The sequence below is a fragment of the Oncorhynchus masou genome, chromosome 2, assembly GCF_036934945.1.
Source record: "Oncorhynchus masou masou isolate Uvic2021 chromosome 2, UVic_Omas_1.1, whole genome shotgun sequence".
NCBI lineage: Eukaryota > Metazoa > Chordata > Actinopteri > Salmoniformes > Salmonidae > Oncorhynchus > Oncorhynchus masou.
The window spans coordinates 28,253,464-28,272,899 of NC_088213.1; the positions used below are offsets into that span (position 1 = coordinate 28,253,464).

General features: G+C 44.8%; 1 protein-coding gene across 2 annotated transcripts in view; it reads left to right on the forward strand.

Moving 5' to 3' along the window:
- Positions 1-17,084, forward strand: part of LOC135558109 (leucine-rich repeat-containing G-protein coupled receptor 4-like) — a 30,220-nt gene extending 13,136 nt beyond the window's left edge. For both annotated transcript variants that reach the window (XM_064991857.1, XM_064991862.1), the window contains 16 exons: positions 942-1,013; positions 4,417-4,488; positions 6,578-6,793; positions 8,427-8,498; positions 9,453-9,521; positions 10,575-10,646; positions 11,461-11,532; positions 11,799-11,867; positions 12,048-12,119; positions 12,228-12,293; positions 12,420-12,491; positions 12,696-12,767; positions 12,916-13,041; positions 13,395-13,492; positions 13,600-13,653; positions 13,744-17,084. In XM_064991857.1, the coding sequence (XP_064847929.1) occupies positions 942-1,013; positions 4,417-4,488; positions 6,578-6,793; positions 8,427-8,498; positions 9,453-9,521; positions 10,575-10,646; positions 11,461-11,532; positions 11,799-11,867; positions 12,048-12,119; positions 12,228-12,293; positions 12,420-12,491; positions 12,696-12,767; positions 12,916-13,041; positions 13,395-13,492; positions 13,600-13,653; positions 13,744-15,092 (2,623 nt within the window). In that variant the 3' untranslated portion in view covers positions 15,093-17,084. The remainder of the gene's footprint in view (positions 1-941; positions 1,014-4,416; positions 4,489-6,577; positions 6,794-8,426; positions 8,499-9,452; positions 9,522-10,574; positions 10,647-11,460; positions 11,533-11,798; positions 11,868-12,047; positions 12,120-12,227; positions 12,294-12,419; positions 12,492-12,695; positions 12,768-12,915; positions 13,042-13,394; positions 13,493-13,599; positions 13,654-13,743) is intronic.
- The last annotated feature ends 2,352 nt before the right edge of the window (positions 17,085-19,436 follow it).

The window sequence follows — 19,436 nt, forward strand, 5'->3', positions numbered from 1 at the left end:
ATAAAGATGCATGAGAAGCCAAATTGATTTGGGTGTTTGATGGTGAAGCATGTCCTGTGGAATCCTGTGGTTTGAGCCAAAGCCAAGTCAAGTTGTAGGGCATGTACCATTATATAACCTTCCAAATCCAGCCATGTTTGTCAACCACAACAAATATTATTTTAAACATGGTCTGCCATTGGATCACAGTGGAAGTCTGCCACTAGCGTTTGTGTGTTTAGACTAGAGACCCTGTCATATGATGCTGTCTGGTTGTTATATGATGGCCCAACCGTGTTTGACAGCCCTGGAAGTGTGTCCCCGAGTAGGCCCCAGTAAGGGGGTGTGTTGTGGGGTTGTATTAGGGCATGGTGGGAGTTGTTACTCAGATTCCCCAGGCTCTCAGGCTCACACCCAGCAGCTATTGGCTGCAGGGGAATCTAATGCCACCCAGCTCAAGTTGCAGAGGGTGATAAATCTGGTGCTAATCTCCCAGACCAGATTTGGTGGAACTATGAGTCCCTGACATCCCGCCCCCACATGATTATTCACATTGCCAGTTCTTCCTGATATCCTGGCTGGGAGGGAAGGGGAGGTAGACCAGGCCCAGGAGGGGAAACCTAGGCCCAGTCCTAATGTGTCCACTCTCCCCAGAGGGTCTGGTGAAGTGACAAAATGCCGTTGCACTGACACGTCTCTCTGGCACCCCAGGCGTTATGTTATGTTATGCTATGCTATGCCTGGTGACACAAACTGGAGCCTGTGGGGTGTTTTCATTATTTTTTTTTTGGTCAATGATTTTCAATCTTGTATGTATTAACATTTCAAAGTGAAGCTGTTAAATTGAGAGCTTTGAAAGTTGTACCAACAACATATAGATTACTATATGAATCATTGCTTTCGATGCAATCATGAATTGATCACCATCTTTTTCTCTCTCTCTTCCTCTCTCTCTACCTCAGGCGACTGGCAGGAAATGACCTCTCATTCATCCACCCTGACGCTCTGTCTGGACTGCATCAGCTCAAAGTCCTGTTAGTGTGCCGCTCATTGGTCCTCCACACACACTTACAACACGTACACACAGACAAACACTCATATAATACCTGTATGTTCTGTGACTGTACATTGAGCCATGGGTTCAAAGACCAGTACTGGTGAGTGCTTGGGCACAACCCACACAAAATCAAACACACAGACATTCACATGCACACACCTGTAGATAAAACTGGTGAATGAAATACAGGTGAATGAAATAAAACGGAGGTGTTCACTTCCTTCCCAACTAGCGGTTGCCATGTGACGTGTGTGAAGAGGCAGGAAACCAGAGGGCCTGTTCCCCTGGGCCCTAGCCTGCTTTGACGACAGAGACTACTGATAGTAGAGAGGAAGGGAGATAGTCACCATAACCACATCTGTGTCCAGTAGAGACTAGAATCCACAGATGGATACTAACGCTCATCACTACATGGTCAAGTACTTACATGCCACATAAGAATTACTACAGTTTACTGTTTACTGTAGAATACTACAGTACTTACTGTATTCTGTAGTATACTATACTACACACTGTAGTATCTCTTGATCATGTGTAGTACGAGTAGTATATAATTTTGTAGTATACTGTTGAATACTATAGTATATACTACAGAATTATCCACAAAAAACACTAGTAAATATTGCCGAAATGTCAGTCAGCCAAAACCTTTTTTTTTACTATATTAAATATTACAGTATTTAATTTGCATATACCCTGCCCATTCCACTCCCCATATCCCAATTTGTGCCATCTGTAAGTAAGAAAAATACATGCCAAGGATAGACCATATACACTGAGTGGACAAAACATTTCCGTGACATAGACTGACCAGGTAAATCCAGGTAAAAGCTCTGGCCCCTTATAGATGACACTTGTTAAATCCACTTCAATCAGTGTAGATGAAGTAGATTTTTAAGCCTCGAGACATGGATTGTGTATGTGTGCTAATCAGAGGGTGAATGGCCAAGACAAAATATGTAAGTGAATTTTGAACTAGTTATGGTAGTAGGTGCCAGGCGCACCGGCTTGGGTGTGTCAAGAACTGCAATGTTGCTGGGTTTTTCACGGTCAACAGTTTTTCCAATGTATATCAAGAATGGTCCACCACTTGAAGGACATCCAGCCAACTTGACACAACTGTGAGACTCATTGGAGTCTTTTGACACCTTGTAGAGTCCATACCTCGACAAATTGAGTCTGTTCTGAGGACAAAAGGGGGTGCAACTCAATATTAGGAAGGTTTTCGTAATGCTTTGTACTCTAAGTGTATTATGTTCCCTATGCTTATAGAAAAGAGCAGAAGCACTGAACTATTCCGTTCAGACCCCAGTCCTACCTACCTACAGGTTATAGAAAAGAGCAGAGGCTCTGAACATTCCGTTCAGACCCCAGTCCTACCTACCTACAAGTTATAGAAAAGAGCAGAGGCTCTGAACATTCCGTTCAGACCCCAGTCCTACCTACCTACAGGTTATAGAAAAGAGCAGAAGCACTGAACTATTCCGTTCAGACCCCAGTCCTACCTACCTACAGGTTATAGAAAAGAGCAGAGGCTCTGAACTATTCCGTTCAGACCCCAGTCCTACCTACCTACAAGTTATAGAAAAGAGCAGAGGCTCTGAACATTCCGTTCAGACCCCAGTCCTACCTATCTACAAGTTATAGAAAAGAGCAGAGGCTCTGAACATTCCGTTCAGACCCCAGTCCTACCTACCTACAGGTTATAGAAAAGAGCAGAAGCACTGAACTATTCCGTTCAGACCCCAGTCCTACCTACCTACAGGTTATAGAAAAGAGCAGAGGCTCTGAACATTCCGTTCAGACCCCAGTCCTACCTACCTACAGGTTATAGAAAAGAGCAGAAGCACTGAACTATTCCGTTCAGACCCCAGTCCTACCTACCTACAGGTTATAGAAAAGAGCAGAGGCTCTGAACATTCCGTCCTACCTACCTACAAGTTATAGAAAAGAGCAGAGGCTCTGAACATTCCCCCCAGTCCTACCTACCTACAGGTTATAGAAAAGAGCAGAGGCTCTGAACATTCTGACCCCAGTCCTCAGACCCCATTCCGTTCAGTCCTACCTACCTACAAGTTATAGAAAAGAGCAGAGGCTCTGAACATTCCGTTCAGACCCCAGTCCTACCTACCTACAAGTTATAGAAAAGAGCAGAGGCTCTGAACATTCCGTTCAGACCCCAGTCCTACCTACCTACAGGTTATAGAAAAGAGCAGAGGCTCTGAACATTCCGTTCAGACCCCAGTCCTACCTACCTACAGGTTATGGCAAATTTGCTCTTTTAGTATTTGTCCAGTATGTTTTGTCAAAGAGAGAGCCCCCCACTTCTATGTCATAGATGATAAAACAAAAACACTTTAGTAAATACTACAGTAATGACTGCAAAAATACTATAGTATAAACTAGTTTTTACTACAGTATTTATACTACAGTAAACCGTAAATACTACAGTATACTACAGTATTCAATGTAGTGTTTTTGCAGACTTCAGACTGCAAAAAAACAATACAGTGGGTAAGTCTGCAAAAACACTACAGTGAGTGAATACTATACTATTCCTACCATAGTATACACTAGTATTCTTTCATATGGGATATGCATGCAGACACAAACGTGTGTGCTCAGAGACACACCCATCCTCTCCACAGTCAAGTATACTGTAATGCATAGTGTACACTCTACTTTACCCCGAACCCATACACAAGCTTATGAAACAAAGCCTGAGGTGCTAGTTAGTCAATGATTTTGACCCTTTATAGAGATAAGAGGTTGAGAGGCGGTAACACTTTGTGATCCTTTTGTGTTCATTTTACATGACATTTTAGTCATTTAGCAGACACTCTTATCTAGAGCGACTTACAGTAGTGAGTGCATACATTTTCATACTGTGTTCACACTTTAACTCAATACAGAGCTGATCTTCTCATTCTCGTACGCACCACGTGACTGCTGGTTGCATCACTAGCCAGCTACCACCTGGTTACTCAACCCTACACGTTAAAGGTTGCTGCCCTATATACATAGACATTGAATCACTGGTCACTTTAATAATTGAACACTAGTCACTTTAATGATGTTTACATACTGCTTTACTCATTTCATACCGTATGTATTCTACTGTATTTTAGTCAATGCCACTCCGACATTGCTCGTCCTAATATTTAGATATTTCTTAATCGATTCTATTGCTTTGAGATCTGTGTATAGTTGTGAATTGTTAGATATTACTGCACTGTTGCCGCTAGACCCGCAATAACATCTGCTAAATATGTGTATGTGACCAATAAAATGTGATTTGATTTGGTTGTGCAGAAATTGTAATGAGGAGGCATGTTGGTGCGACCACAGTTCAGGTTATAAAACTGTGTTCTCTCCCTCAGGATGTTGCAGAATAATCAGCTGAAGACTGTTCCAAGTACAGCTATAAAGAACCTCTCCTCTCTACAGTCTCTGTGAGTCCCCCTATCTCTTCACCCATCTGGAAAACACACACACACACCTTTTAGAGACTTGAAATGGCAAAACTCATGGACGTCGCAAGCATAATCATGACATTTACAATGGGAAGCATTCACTCTACAATCCAATTGACCTATTAGCTTCCTCTAGACTGGCCTGCATCATTGCACTAACCTTTACACAGCTCACACATAACCATCTGGTTACCATGCTGTCTTTACCCCCCACCACGTTACATTTACCAACAGTGAGACATCATCTATTTATTTATGTGGTTGATTTTTGCCTGTATGGGTTTGAAAGGGATGTGTGTGGGTTGTGTTTCCTAGACACTGCAGGGCTCTCCAGTGCGGCAATTTTAATTATTGCTGTGTGACCTGGAATTTTAATTCAGGCACCAGTATGCCTAGAAAAATTAAGGATTCTAGCTTTAATACCTCAAATATTTTTCATTGTGCTCCTAAATGTCTTTGTGTCCGCCTACATTTTTCAACTTAGGCGCGCACATGTGCTCCTTGTAAAAATAGTCCGCGTAGAACCCTGCACTGGTTACCAAATCCCCAGCTCCTCAGCGTCTCTTTCCTTTGACTTTAACTTAGTGACTCTCTGTGACTACTGCATGTCACTCGACGAGGGACTATGACTGAGCATTACTCCATCTTTGTTTCCCTGTGCCTCTTTTGACTCTGACTGTGAATAGTGTAGGATGAGTTCCAGCTGGAAGCCTGGTCCAGGACATGCTGAAAATCCCTCTTTCTGCCATTTATCACCTCTCCAGATCCTTTCCCTCAGTCCCACGTTTTCCCTCTTTTTTTCCTTCTCTTTTTTTGCAAGTCTTTTCTCTCTTAGGGGCTGAGGTCTGTAGCTGAAGTAATATGTTTTGGCAGAGCCTAGCTGGGTTTGTATAATGCCTTTGAGAGTTAGATGTCAATCATCGTGGCTTTCTGCTTCCAACACAGACTCGTAGGGAATTTAGAGGGAGAGAGAGATATGGAGTCACGGAGGTGGAAAGAGAGCGAGGGAAGAGGAGATTGAAACTTAGAGGGAGTCTGTGAAGGGAAGAGCAGAATTATAAAGGGATAGAGCTTTTGTTGCGAGGGAGAGAGTGAAAGTTGTGATGCTACATTAAGGAGCAGGTTTCATGAATGAGGAACAGAATGTGCAGCACCAGCCAAACACAAAACTAGTAGAAACCTTGAGTGTAGAACAAAGCTATTTCAAACCTTTTGATTGCAGTCCTCACCAGAGCAGTTTAAATAGTTAGAAATAAATGCAGAATATTTACAAGAGTAATGAAATTCCAATTTGTATAGTAATGCCATACTTTCTATACATACGTTATAATGTAGTTGTAACGGTTTTCCTCCACTTCTGAGGAGGAGTAGGAAAGATTGGACCAATGCGCAGCGTGATAAGTGTCCATATTTTAATGAAAGATATCCGAACACTGAATACAAAAGAACAAGAGAAATAAATGAAAACCTAAACGGTTCTGTATAGTATAACACAGACACAGAAAACAACTACCCACAACCCATAGTGGGAAAACAGGCTGCCTTAGTATGGTTCTCAATCAGAGACAACGATCGACAGCTGCATCTGATTGGGAACCATACCAGGCCAAACACAGAAATACAAAACCTAGAATACGAAACATAGAATGCCCACCCCAACTCACGCCCTGACCAAACTAAAACAGAGACATAAAAAAGGAACTAAGGTCAGGACGTGACAGTAGTAGGCTATCCAATGGCTGATTCAAATATTTGCAGTTGATAAGATTAAGGGCAAAGGAAAGCTGTTAAAAATGGAAGACCGTAGTGTTACTGTTTTTCTACTGAGGCCATAGAAATACCTCATAAATACCATTCCTTACATGGCCCTTGATTCTCTCTCTCTGTCTCTCTGTCTCTCTCTCTCTCTCTCTCTCTCTCTCTCTCTGTTTATGTGCTGTATCAATATGAAATGTCCTCAACGTGAGAATGTTAATGGTGGTGAATGTATGACAGGATTCACATATTGGTGTGACATAACTAGTAAGATAAAGGTTTCTAAAATCTCTTTCCCCCCCTCCCTCTGCAGACGTCTGGATGCCAACCACATCACGACGGTGCCTGAGGATAGCTTTGAGGGCCTGCAGCAGCTCCGCCACCTCTGGCTGGATGACAACAGCCTGACTGAGGTCCCAGTGGGCCCCATGAGACACCAGGCTAACCTGCAGGCTCTCACCCTGGCACTCAACCGCATCACCCACATCCCCAACAATGCCTTTGCCAACCTCTCCAGTCTGGTGGTGCTGTGAGTGCTGCAGATTTATCTATTCCAGACCTGGGTTCAAATACTATTTTAAATCTTTCAAATACATTTAGCGTTTGCTCTAGTCTCTCTGGAGTGCAAGAGGGGCAGGGTTTGGACTCCTTGTGATTATCCTATTGGTTCTATTGTGCCAGGCAATATTCAAGTATTTAAACCCATGTCTGAACTATTCAAGTCAAAACAGAGGATCTGTTCTGTGCTCCTTCCCATAGGGGAGAGTTTGGGGGGTTCAACTCATTGGTAGTATACTGTAGATTCAGATGTAGCACAGACATTAGATATTTTTGGTGGAGATTTACATCTGTTGGAAGAAGAAAATGTAGGAATCATGGGTCATAGAATATAACTTTTATTATGAAAGACAGTTACATATAACTATTTTAATATTTTTAAACAAAGTGTCAAAGGAACTAACCCTCAGATTACACTTCTCTACCATTCAAACATTGCAGATGTTTAAATCCATTCCACTCCAAGTCAAATTAAATTCTCAGTTAAATACATCAACATACTGTATGAAGCCATCACTTACTGTGGAATGCCCCTACAAACACAAACGCACACATGCACGCGCACACAAACGCACGCACGCACGCGTGCACACACACATGCACACACGCACAAGAAAAATGGTATTGCTGCAGGGCCCAGTTAGAGGGAAAAAGGACAGAGCTGTGTCCCTAGTGGCTGGCAAGAATAAACAGGAAGAAAATACCTTGAATCCGTCAGGCTTCGACACACCAGCACTCACAATGATACCTGACTTACCAATCACTGTGGTCTCTGGTGATAGCTGCAGAGGACATTTACCTTATGAATAGATTGGGTCTTACTACCAGGCAGGGAGTGTGGGAGATGTGAAAAGGGCTGCGTTGTTCATCCACAAAGGATGAGATGCCATATGTGGCAGATTGAGCATTTTGTTTTTATGTGTGTTGTATGTCAATAAGAATTGCTATATTATATACTGCTTAAAAACCCAGACAGGTGATCTCTCGAGTGGCACAGTGGTCTAAGGTACTACATCGCAGTGCTAGATGTGCCACTAGAGATTCTAGGTTCGAGTCCAGGTTCTGTCGCAGCCGGCCGCAAGACCCATGGACCGGGAGACCCATGGAGTGGTGCACAATTGGTCCAGCGTTGTCGAGGTTAGGGAGGGTTTGGCTGGCACTAGCGACTCCTGTGGTGGGCCGGCTGCAGTGCACGCTGACACGGTCGGCAGGTGTTTCCGGTGTTTCCTCCGACACATTGGTATGGCTGTCTTCCGGGTTAAGTGGGTATTGTGTCAAGAAGTAGTGCGGTTTGGTTGGATCGTGTTTCGGAGGATGCACGGCTCTCGACCTTCGCCTCTCCCGAGTCCATACGGGAGTTGCAGCGATGAGACAAGACTAACTACCAATTGGATACCATGAAATTGGGGAGAAAAAGGGGTAAAATATATATATATATATAATAAAGATGGATCCCTATTAAAACCTCCCTGCATGTTCAATCACACAGACTAGATATCTTATACATGTTCCTTCTGTTGTTCAATGTCCCTTTTGGCTCGTCTGCAACAGTGAAGTCTAATTTGAGCCGGGAATGGAATATAAATATATCCTTTATCTTCCAGGCATCTGCATAATAACAGAATTAAGGAGATTGGGGAGAGCTGCTTCACGGGGCTAGAGAACCTAGAGACGCTGTAAGTGCATTTGAATACAAACTCATTAACAGTGTGTATGAGCCACTCACCCCCCCACACACCCAGAGCAGCCGGGACGTCCGTGTGTATGAGCCAGTCACCCCCCCACACACCCAGAGCAGCCGGGACGTCCGTGTGTATGAGCCAGTCACCCCCCCACACACCCAGAGCAGCCGGGACGTCAGTGTGTATGAGACACTCACCCCCCCACACACACCCAGAGCAGCCGGAACATCATTGTGTATGAGCCACTCACACCCCCACACACACCCACACACCCAGAGCACCTGGGACGTCAGTGTGTATGAGCCCCCTTTCCCCACACACACACCCAGAGCACCCGGGACGTCAGTGTGTATGAGCCCCCCTTCCCCACACACACACCCAGAGCAGCCGGGACGTCAGTGTGTATGAGCCCCCCTTCCCCACACACACACCCAGAGCAGCCGGGACGTCAGTGTGTCCACTTCCTCCTGTAATTGCTCCAGGATAAATGGAGCGGAGTCCGTGATGGCTATCTGCACTACCCTCCCATTGTTCGCTTCCTCCTGCGTCGCCAGCCTGAACAGTGACACAACATCTTTAGTCCGGAGGGGACAGAGACATTCTGACCTATGGTTTAACAGCAGCCATATCAGATATACCATGGCTGTTACAATTATTTTTGCGGTGTCACACTCACTCAACATTGTCACTGATAAAGCATAAAGAGAATTGTCTTACTTGCTATAGGAGCCTACCTTAAATTATGAGCACTCCAGTCTGTGATGGGAACGATAGTACACTTGGCTATTTTATAGTGTTGTGCCTGAAACTGGAAGATCAATATTTTACTATCGTTAAGGTGACCGTATGTTTGCACAGCACTGCTAGTGAATGGTTACAGTATGATTGAGTGTGCTGTGGTGTGTGGTGTAATGATTATGAAACTCCCTACTCCTTTTGGCCCCTCAGGGATCTTAACTTCAACAACCTGATGACCTTCCCAGAAGCAATCCAGGCACTGCCCAAACTGAAGGAGCTGTGAGTACTGTCCCATGACAAACACATGCACACACACACAGTCACAAATGGAAGCACACGCACACGCGCCCGTCACTGACACACAGGGATGCACATGCGTACACAGATTCCCTTTGTGAGATTTTTAAAATCTGAAATGTCAACTTTGAGTGATTAAGTGGTTTAGTCAGTAAGTGACATGTGGCCTAGAGGTGATATCATTTTCTGCAAAAAGAGGAGACCCCTCGTCTTTTCTCCAGTGTAACTGTGTTTGCGTGCAGGCTGCAGTGTTTTTGTAGAAATGTGAGCTGTTGATGTGTCTCGGTGGAGCTGTGAACCTTGGCAGGGGGAGCTGAGAGATTAATGATGGGGTCTGACTAGTGCCCCCAAGAATACACTCCTTTATCTGTTTTCCTTACCTTTGTTGCTCTCCTCTCCTGTCTGTCAGCGCTGTAGTAGAGAGAGAGGCTGTCTTAATGTTCCTGTACAATGGTTTCTTGATCCCTTGAACTTGTGATGGATATAAGGGACACGTCTACTAGATAAAGACGCAGGCACATTAGGTAGATTACCTGGCCTTTGTTTTCACAGTATCACTGGGACATCTTGAACAATAGATCATGACTTCACAACGTTTCATGTGGACAGTAACAACTGTTCTCCAGATGGTGTCCTTTCATATTTCTGATGGAAAAACAATATTGAACAGATATGGAATTTACCATGTTTTATGACAGCAGTATAGATTAATTAGCAATAAAACCTTCAGGCAAATAATTGATATGCACTAGATTGAAAGATGCCATCTAATGGTGAAAACTGGAATTAGCCACATTTAAGTGCAGAAATCAGGAAGCTGTAGCACACATAAGCTGTGCATACAAAATTAGTGGTCATTTACATATTGGCAACTATAACAGTTTACTTAATTTGGACCTCTCGCTTTTCCTAATCACAATTTGTATCTTGTTCAGCTGTTGCAACTGTATCATTGCATATTTAATATTCCACCTTCATCCCAAAGATTGTGGTTAGAATAATTGTTTCACTGTGTATATTTTCATTTTCCTCCAGTGGATTTCACAGCAACGACATAGCAGCCGTACCTGAGAGAGCCTTCCACAAGAACCCTTTGCTCCGCACCATGTAAGACCATACTTCAAAGCCAGTCCTACTTTCAACAAATACTATAGAATAGAACCTTAAGCCTTCACACATTCATGTACTAGCACAGTGTTCCCCAACTCCAGTCCTCCAGTACCTCCAACGGCACACATTTTGGTTGTAGCTCCAGTCAAACTCACCTGATTCAACTCATTGAGTGCATGATGATTAGTTGACCAGTTGAATCAGGACTGCTTGTCCGGGGCTACAAAATATGTGTACTGTTGGGGGTAGTCCAAGACTGGAGTTGGGAAACACTGTACTAGTATATACAGTTTATCATATTTACACACATAACTGTCTCAGTGACTGACTGACTGACTGACTGACTGACTGACTGCACCAAGCTGGTAATATAGTGACTGACTGACAGCACCAAGCTGGTAATATAGTGACTGACTGACTGACTGCACCAAGCTGGTAATATAGTGACTGACTGACTGCACCAAGCTGGTAATATAGTGACTGACTGACAGCACCAATCTGGTAATATAGTGACTGACTGACAGCACCAATCTGGTAATATAGTGACTGACTGACTGCACGAAGCTGGTAAAATAGTGACTGACTGACAGCACCAATCTGGTAATATAGTGACTGACTGACTGACAGCACTGATCTGGTAATATAGTGACTGACTGACAGCACCAATCTGGTAATATAGTGACTGACTGACAGCACCAATCTGGTATAGTGACTGACCATGGGCCCTATAAGATATTTGTCCAGAAGATGGTGCCATTCTCGCATAGTAAATTAGTTTACTGTCAGTGTCCTCTTCTCTTATCCTCGCCAGCCACCTGTATGACAACCCCCTGTCCTTTGTGGGAACTTCAGCCTTCCAGAACCTGTCTGACCTGCACTCCCTGTAAGTCCCTGTCCATATCTGTTGGAAAGCCAAGTCTGGTTTTCTGAGCATTGTATTCATAGTGTTGTAAGGATCTCTGAATTAACTGCTTTACAATAACAGTGTATGAAATCACCATGTGATACAATACACTGGATATCGCTGGTGCTCAGATGCTTTTTTCATGCCATGATCTAATGTTACGAGTGGACAGTTATTCCGACTAAAGTTAGTCTCTGGTCTGTCATACCTGTTTGAGTTCTAACCCTGTGAGGTATGTGTTTCAGGATGCTACGTGGAGCCAGTATGATGCAGGAGTTTCCCTGTCTCACTGGGACTAACAACCTGGAGAGTCTGTGAGTACACAATACAGCAGATGCTTCACATCAACATACACAACTGACACTGACTAACAATGTTAGAATGAATGTGTTTGTGTTAGACAGATTGTTAGTGAATAGATTTTTTTCTGCCTTGTTTGAGGTTAAGTGAGACCGTTTGTCAGTGGTAATTAAATCAGAGTGTTTCTTTCTCAGTACTTTGACAGGCACAAAGATTGCTGCCGTACCGGTTGAGCTCTGTGAGGATCTCAAGGTGCTGCGGACTCTGTAAGTATCCCCAACCTCACCTCTCACCCTTATCCTACCTTATTAATCTGTTTCACATAAATGCTGGTGACATTCCAGATAACATTATTTCATCCTTTTGCCCATCAGAGACCTGTCCTACAATGAGATTGAGGAGCTGCCTTCCTTCCAGGGCTGTCTAAAGCTGCAGGAAATGTGAGTAAGGTATATTGTTGGGAATGTGATCAAGAGCACAAACACATTTTTAAACTTTACACTCAAGATGACCCCCATCTTCTATCTTTTTCTGAGTGTATATTATGTGTTCTGCCCTAATTATAGAAGCCTGCAGCACAACCACATCCAACAAATCGACAGGGACACATTCCAGGGTCTGTCTGCCCTGCGCTTGCTGTGAGTACACACACACACACACTCACACACACACTTGAAGCCTATAGTACCTTGAGGCTGAAAGGTGAAGGGCCTAAGTAGATCTCATTGGAAATTAACTCAGTTCTGCTTTCACAAGCTCATGCCAGAGGCTAATTTTAAAAAGCATGCTTAATTTGCTGCCCTGATTCTGAACACATCATTAAGTAATTTTCTTTACTGCAGGGACCTGAGTAGAAATGAAATGAAAACCATCCACAGAGATGCTTTCCTCTATTTGACGGTGTTAACAAACCTGTGAGTAGGACACTGTAATGTGGTAAAAACTACATCCGTTCTCATACAAGTCATGATAACAAATACATTACTGTTTAAACAAATGTGTACATATGCTAGTAGTGTGTTCCAGGAATGTATGTATGCTAATATGTCCTGTTTGTTTTAGAGACCTGAGCTTAAACTCGCTGACCAGCATTCCAACAACTGGACTGAGTTCCCTGAACCAACTGAAACTCACTGGAAACCTGCAGATGAAAAATGTATTTACTGCAAAGAGCCTCCCCAAACTCAGGTCAGAATCCCAGTAATTCATCCAAATGACCTCACACTGTCCTGAACTAGATGTGAACTCACTGTAGAGGGGTGGCAGGGTAGCCTAGTGGTTAGAGTGTTGGACTAGTAACTGAAAGGTTGCAAGTTCAAATCCCCGAGCTGACAAGGTACAAATCTGTTGTTCCTAGGCCGTCATTGTAAATAAGAATTTGTTCTTAACTGACTTGCCTAGTTAAATAAAGGTAAAATAAAAAAATAAAAAATAAAGAGCCAAACACAATTCACTTACAGTAACTAAACTTAAGTCCAAACTAAACTTAAGTTGGGGTCATGCAACACTTTGAATGATAATGGTCCTATTGTGGTCTACAGGTCAGTATCAGTTCCCTATGCTTACCAGTGCTGTGCATTTGTGGGATGTGATTCTTCAGCAACTTCCACTGATGAGGAGGACATCAAGAAGGTTACAGGTAAAATATGTCATCATGACTGGAATAATAAAAAAAAGTATTATTCAGAGGTAAAATATATTAAAAGTATATTGAAATTGATTAGCGAATTCATCTTTGTGTTCTAGGTGGAGAAGAAGTGGAGAGGATATCGATGGTCATCCACTGCTCTCCCTCTCCAGGTAAACCACGGTCACTTTATTGTCATCTATAGCATTGAATTCGGTACATCATCACATCTCTTACGAGCTGACTCTGTCTCTCTCCTCCAGGAGCCTTCAAGCCCTGTGAGCACCTCCTGGGCAGCTGGATGATCCGTCTGACTGTGTGGTTCATCTGCCTGGTGGCCCTGATCTTCAACACTCTGGTGCTGGCAGCCACCTTCTCCCGCCGGGCCTTGGCCCTCTCCCCTGCCAGGCTGCTGGTTGGCCTCCTGGCCCTCACCAACCTGCTCACTGGGGTCTATGTGGGGGTGCTCACTGTCCTGGATGCTGCCACCTGGGGCTCCTTTGCTGAGTTTGGGGTCTGGTGGGAGACGGGGGTGGGCTGCCGGGCAACAGGGGCCCTGGCGGTGTTGTCCTCAGAGTGGGCTGTGCTGCTGTTGCCCCTGGCGGCTGTGGAGCGCAGCGTGGCGGTGAGGGCGCTCCTGGGGAAGGCCATCTCACCCAGGAGGAGCAGCGAGATGGGGGTCGGGGACCGACGCTTCGTCCTGGCGGCTGCTCTCCTGGGACTCCTGGCGGCTGCAGCAGCCTGCCTACCCCTCTTCAGTTCCAGCGACCCTTCAGCCTCCCCTCTCTGTTTACCCTTCTCTGGCGGTGAGGGCCCTGCGCTGGGTGTCACTGTGGCCCTGGTGCTGCTCAACGCTCTGGCCTACCTGTTCACAGCTGCAGTGTACACCCAGCTGTACTGTGGCTTGGGCAGGGTGGAGCTGGCAGACCAGGAGCAGGCAGGGGCCGTACGCCATGTGGCATGGCTCATATTTACCAACTGCATCTTCTTCTGCCCTGTTGCAGCTTTCTCGTTCGCCCCTCTACTGGCCAGGTCTGGCACCGCAGGGGGCCCTGAGATTGCCAAGTCCATCACGCTCATCTTCTTCCCCCTACCGGCATGCCTTAACCCCGTGCTCTACGTTTTCTTCAGCCCTGCCTTCCGGGAGGACTGGCTGCGGCTGCGGGACCATGGAGCTGTGGCCCGGGGGATGAAGGCTGGGCAGTGTGCAGGGGGCTCTGTGGTCGTCGATGGTGACGGAGACTCCTCCACACGGCTGGGCTATGACTGTGGGGTGTACTCCCAGCTCTGTGGGGAAACAGGCATGTGTGAGCGCTGCCAGGCAGCTCTACACGCCAGGACCTCTTCCTCCTCAACATCAGTCTGCAGACACTTGGTGAAGTCCCACAGCTGCCCTACCCTCTCAGCCGGTGCGGCAGTGGGCCAGCGTACGGAGGGATACTGGGCAGACAGCGGCACCCTCTCTGCCCATTCAGAGTACGCTGACGAGGGGGACTCGTTTGTGTCCGACAGTTCAGACCAGGTGCAGGCCTGTGGACGAGCCTGCTTCTGCCAGAGCCGAGGGCTCCCTTTGGTCCACTACGCATACAACACACCTCGCATCAAAGACTGAGAAACTCTTCAGCTGTGTGTGTGCATCTGTGTTTGTTTGTGTGTGTGTGTGTTGGACACTATAACAAAAAGAAAGGTTTGTGATACACAACAAAACATGTGCAGGGTCGCTGCACACAAATCATTCAGGAAGCACTTCTTTAATCACTGTGTGAACCAGACTTAACCGTCACAAAAAGGGAATCTGGCATTAAATGAGACTTCTCTGAGACCTGAGACTTTTGGTCAACTCTAGTTTTGCCCTTCAGGATTTACAACTGATTCCTGTGTGTGATAACACCAAACTGGCTGTCAAATGTGTAACAAAAGAGGAAACCTTGCCACCAGTGCCTGCTTCTTGTTTTAGAGCAAACTCATTATCAAGGTGTTATAAGCCTGAATTCATCTGTCACGTCTCTTGCTAAGGCAAGGATCTATGTGCCATCCTTTTGTAGTTTGTTTTGTGTTATATGTATATTGTGTTTATATGTTGTCATTCCCTGGTCTGTCGATTTTAAAGCCTTGCCATAATCGCTATTCATTTGTATATGTAGCAAATGTAATCATAATCATCATTCTAGGGTTGTTTTTCATATGAGAATGTAACTGAAAGGAGAATTGTATGGCAGCGACTTTAAATTAAGGGGTACTGACAATGTGTTAAATATAATCTGACAGCTGCATTTTCAGCCCTCCCTTTGTGAGCCAACTGAATCTCCAGTCTGAATCTGTTCATGTATCTTCACATGCCCTGTATTCATTCCTCAAGAGTACAAGTCCAATGACTTAAATGTTTATTATCTATGACAATAAGTTTCAACAATTCTTCCTTGCTATGAGTGATAAAATCTTGGATGTCACGTGGGAATGGAAGAGAGCACTGTTTTATCAACAGTCTTCCCAGGTTGTTGTGGAGACTTTTAGGACTTTGTTTTGTCTCTTGGACTGAAAATCATTTAGTTGAACTGTGCTTTACCCCCAGGGTCGTTCTAATTTATTGCTTAAAGAGGAGCAGAATGTCTGGGCCATGGACAAGGTTATTTCAGGTGCCAGGAAGTTGGCTTTGAAAGGTGAGTGCAGCATGTACCAAGTGCAAGCTAAGCCTCTGGTGCTGAATGTTGATGGCACACAAAGGCCTTCATTTCTGGATTGTTCTCTGAGACAGATCGCATTATAGTAAAATATATATTTTTTTTTTTTCTTCTCTTAAAATGGACATAATTGTTACTCACAACCCATTAATTATGATCAAGATGCACACAATCCCACAGCTCAGCAGTGTTGCCAGTGTAATGGATATCATGGTGTATGTTATGATATAATAACAATATATAATGTTTCACTATGAAACATTTTATTGGATCAGGTTTGACTGTAGGGGAATATCTGTTTGATGTGCACGAGCATGACTTTGCGTATGGGCCCTGCACCATACCACACCCTAGGAGCCTGTATCCACATGTGTAATTCATGTGAGCGCTCAGGAAATTAGGCAATGTAGGGAAGCCTAGACTCCCCTCAACACTTTGTTAATGTGTCCATATTATCAAGCTCATTGGCTTTTGAAATTTAATCACAAATTTTCTTATTTTTGAATGGATTTGTCAATGTTTTGACTGAGTGTAATTTTAACCCCAACCAACTGTCCAGATTGTATTGGAGATGTTTGAAGCCCGTAAATGCAAATTCCAAATCGGTGTGTATTGCTGTCTGTTTATCCATATTTAAATTATTTTTGATAGAAAAACCAATAATCAAGAATGGGATGGATTGACTAACCATGGAAGCTACCTCTTCTACTTTAGTGGCTAACAGCAGTGCTTTGTAAGGTGTGTTCTTATGCTATTGATATTTTGTTATTTTGGTTTGAACTGTAGGCTTTGTTTGTAAATACATCGTTGTACAGCGTCACTGAATTTAAGTCATGCTTTTAGTGGGAGGAATGTACAGTATGTACTGTATACTGTGATTTTTGTAAACCAAACTATATAAAACCATTTGCTTAAAAAAACAATGCTTTATCTACAAGATTTCTGACACACACACTCTCACTCATGCTTATAATTTATTTGCCCCACAGTGACACACAGTTGAGTTGGACTGATTTCGACCTTGTCAGGACGGTCAGTGTTTTTCTTTGCCTACAGTGTTAGGTTCTGTCTGACTGACTGACCATAGTGCCACTCAAGGGTGCTGTTGAAATTGTCATGGCTATAAATGTCCCACAGGACACTGGCACCTCTCCCAATTGGCTCCTCTGGCTGAGTTTCAAATCAAATTGTCACATACACATGGTTAGCAGATGTTAATGCGAGTGTAGCGAAATGCTTGTGCTTCTAGTTCCGACCATGCAGTAATATCTAACAAGTAATCTAACCTAACAATTTCACAACAACTACCTTATACACACAAGTGTAAAGGAATGAATAAGAATATGTACATAAAAATATATGAATGAGTGATGGCCGAATGGCATAGTTTGTTCATAGTATTGTTTAAAGTGGCTAGTGATACATTTATTTGTCCATTATTAAAGTGGCTAGAGTTGAGTCAGTATGTTGGCAGCAGCAACTCAATGTTAGTGATGGCTGTTTTACAGTCTGATGGCCTTGAGATAGAAGCTGTTTTTCAGTCTCTCGGTCCCTGCTTTGATGCACCTGTACTGACCTCGCCTTCTGGATGATAGTGGGGTGAACAGGCATTGGCTCGGGTGGATGTTGTCCTTGATGATCTTTTTGGCCTTCCTGTGACATCGGGTGGTGTAGGTGTCCTGGAGGGCAGGTAGTTTGCCCGCGGTGATGCGGTGTGCAGACCTCACTACCCTCTGGAGAGCCTTACGGTTGTGGGCGGAGCAGTTGCCGTAACGGGCGGTGATACAGCCCGACAGGATGCTCTCGATTGTGCATCTGTAAAAGTTTGTGTGTTTTTGGTGACAAGACAAATTTCTTCAGCCTCCTGAGGTTGAAGAGGCGCTGCTGCGCCTTCTTCACCACGCTGTCTGTGTGGGTGGACCATTTCAGTTTGTCCGTGATGTGTACGCCGAGGAACTTAAAACTTTCCACCCTCTCCACTACTGTCCCATCGATGTGGATAGGGGGCTGCTCCCTCTGCTGTTTCTTGAAGTCCACGATCATCTCCTTTGTTTTGTTGACATTGAGTGTGAGGTTATTTTCCTGACACCACACTCTGAGGGCCCTCACCTCCTCCCTGTAGACCATCTCGTCGTTGTTGGTAATCAAACCTCCCACTGTAGTGTCGTCTGCAAACTTGATGATTTGAGTTGGAGGTGTGCATGGCCACGCAGTCATGGGTGAACAGGGAGTACAGGAGAGGGCTGAGAACGCACCCTTGTGGGGCCCCAGTGTTGAGGATCAGCGGGGTGAAGATGTTAACTACCCTCACCACCTGGGGGCGGCCCGCCAGGAAGTCCAGGACCCAGTTGCACAGGGCGGGGTCGAGTCCCAGGGTCTCAAGCTTAATGACGAGTTTGGAGGGTACTATGGTGTTAAATGCTGAGCTGTAGTTGATGAACAGCATCCTTACATAGGTATACCTCTTGTCTAGATGGGTTAGGTCAGTGTGCAGTGGGATTGCGATTGCGTCGTCTGTGGACGTATTGGGGCTGTGAGCAAATTGGAGTGGGTCTAGGGTGTCAGGTAGGGTGGAGGTGATATGGTCCTTGACAAGTCTCTCAAAGCACTTCATGATGACGGAAGTGAGTGCTACAGGGCAGTAGTCATATAGCTCAGTTACATTAGCTTTCATTGAGAACAGGAACAATGGTGGCCCTCTTGGAGCATGTGGGAACAGCAGACTGGGATAAGGATTGATTGAATATGTCCGTAAACACACCAGCCAGCTGGTCTGCACATGCTCTGAGGACACGGCTGGGGATGCCATCTGGGCCTGCAGCCTTGCAAGGGTTAACACGTTTAAATGTTTTTCTCACGTTGGCTGCAGTGAAGGAGAGCCCGCAGGTTTTGGTAGCGGGCCGTGTCAGTGGCACTGAATTGTCCTCAAAGCGAGCATTATGGTTAAAAAATAACCCTGTTGATGGTGTCCATGCCACCTGATTCACACTGAGTGCCCCTGTTCCTTTAACACAACCAAACCTCACGGGGTGTGTAACAACATCATGATGGGGGCTTACTGGAAGTGTATAAGTGCACATGAACTATGGTCTTGAATGTGACCTGTCAAATCTACACCAAGTTTGACAATAAGAATGTGTTTATGTTTAGAACATGTGTTGTGTGAATGTATGCTAGTGGATGAAGGTAGGTGGTTGGCAGTGGACCTCAGAAACCAACAGGAGCAGCCTTATCTCTCACACCCTGTTTGGAAATGGACTTGGCTTGACCAAACA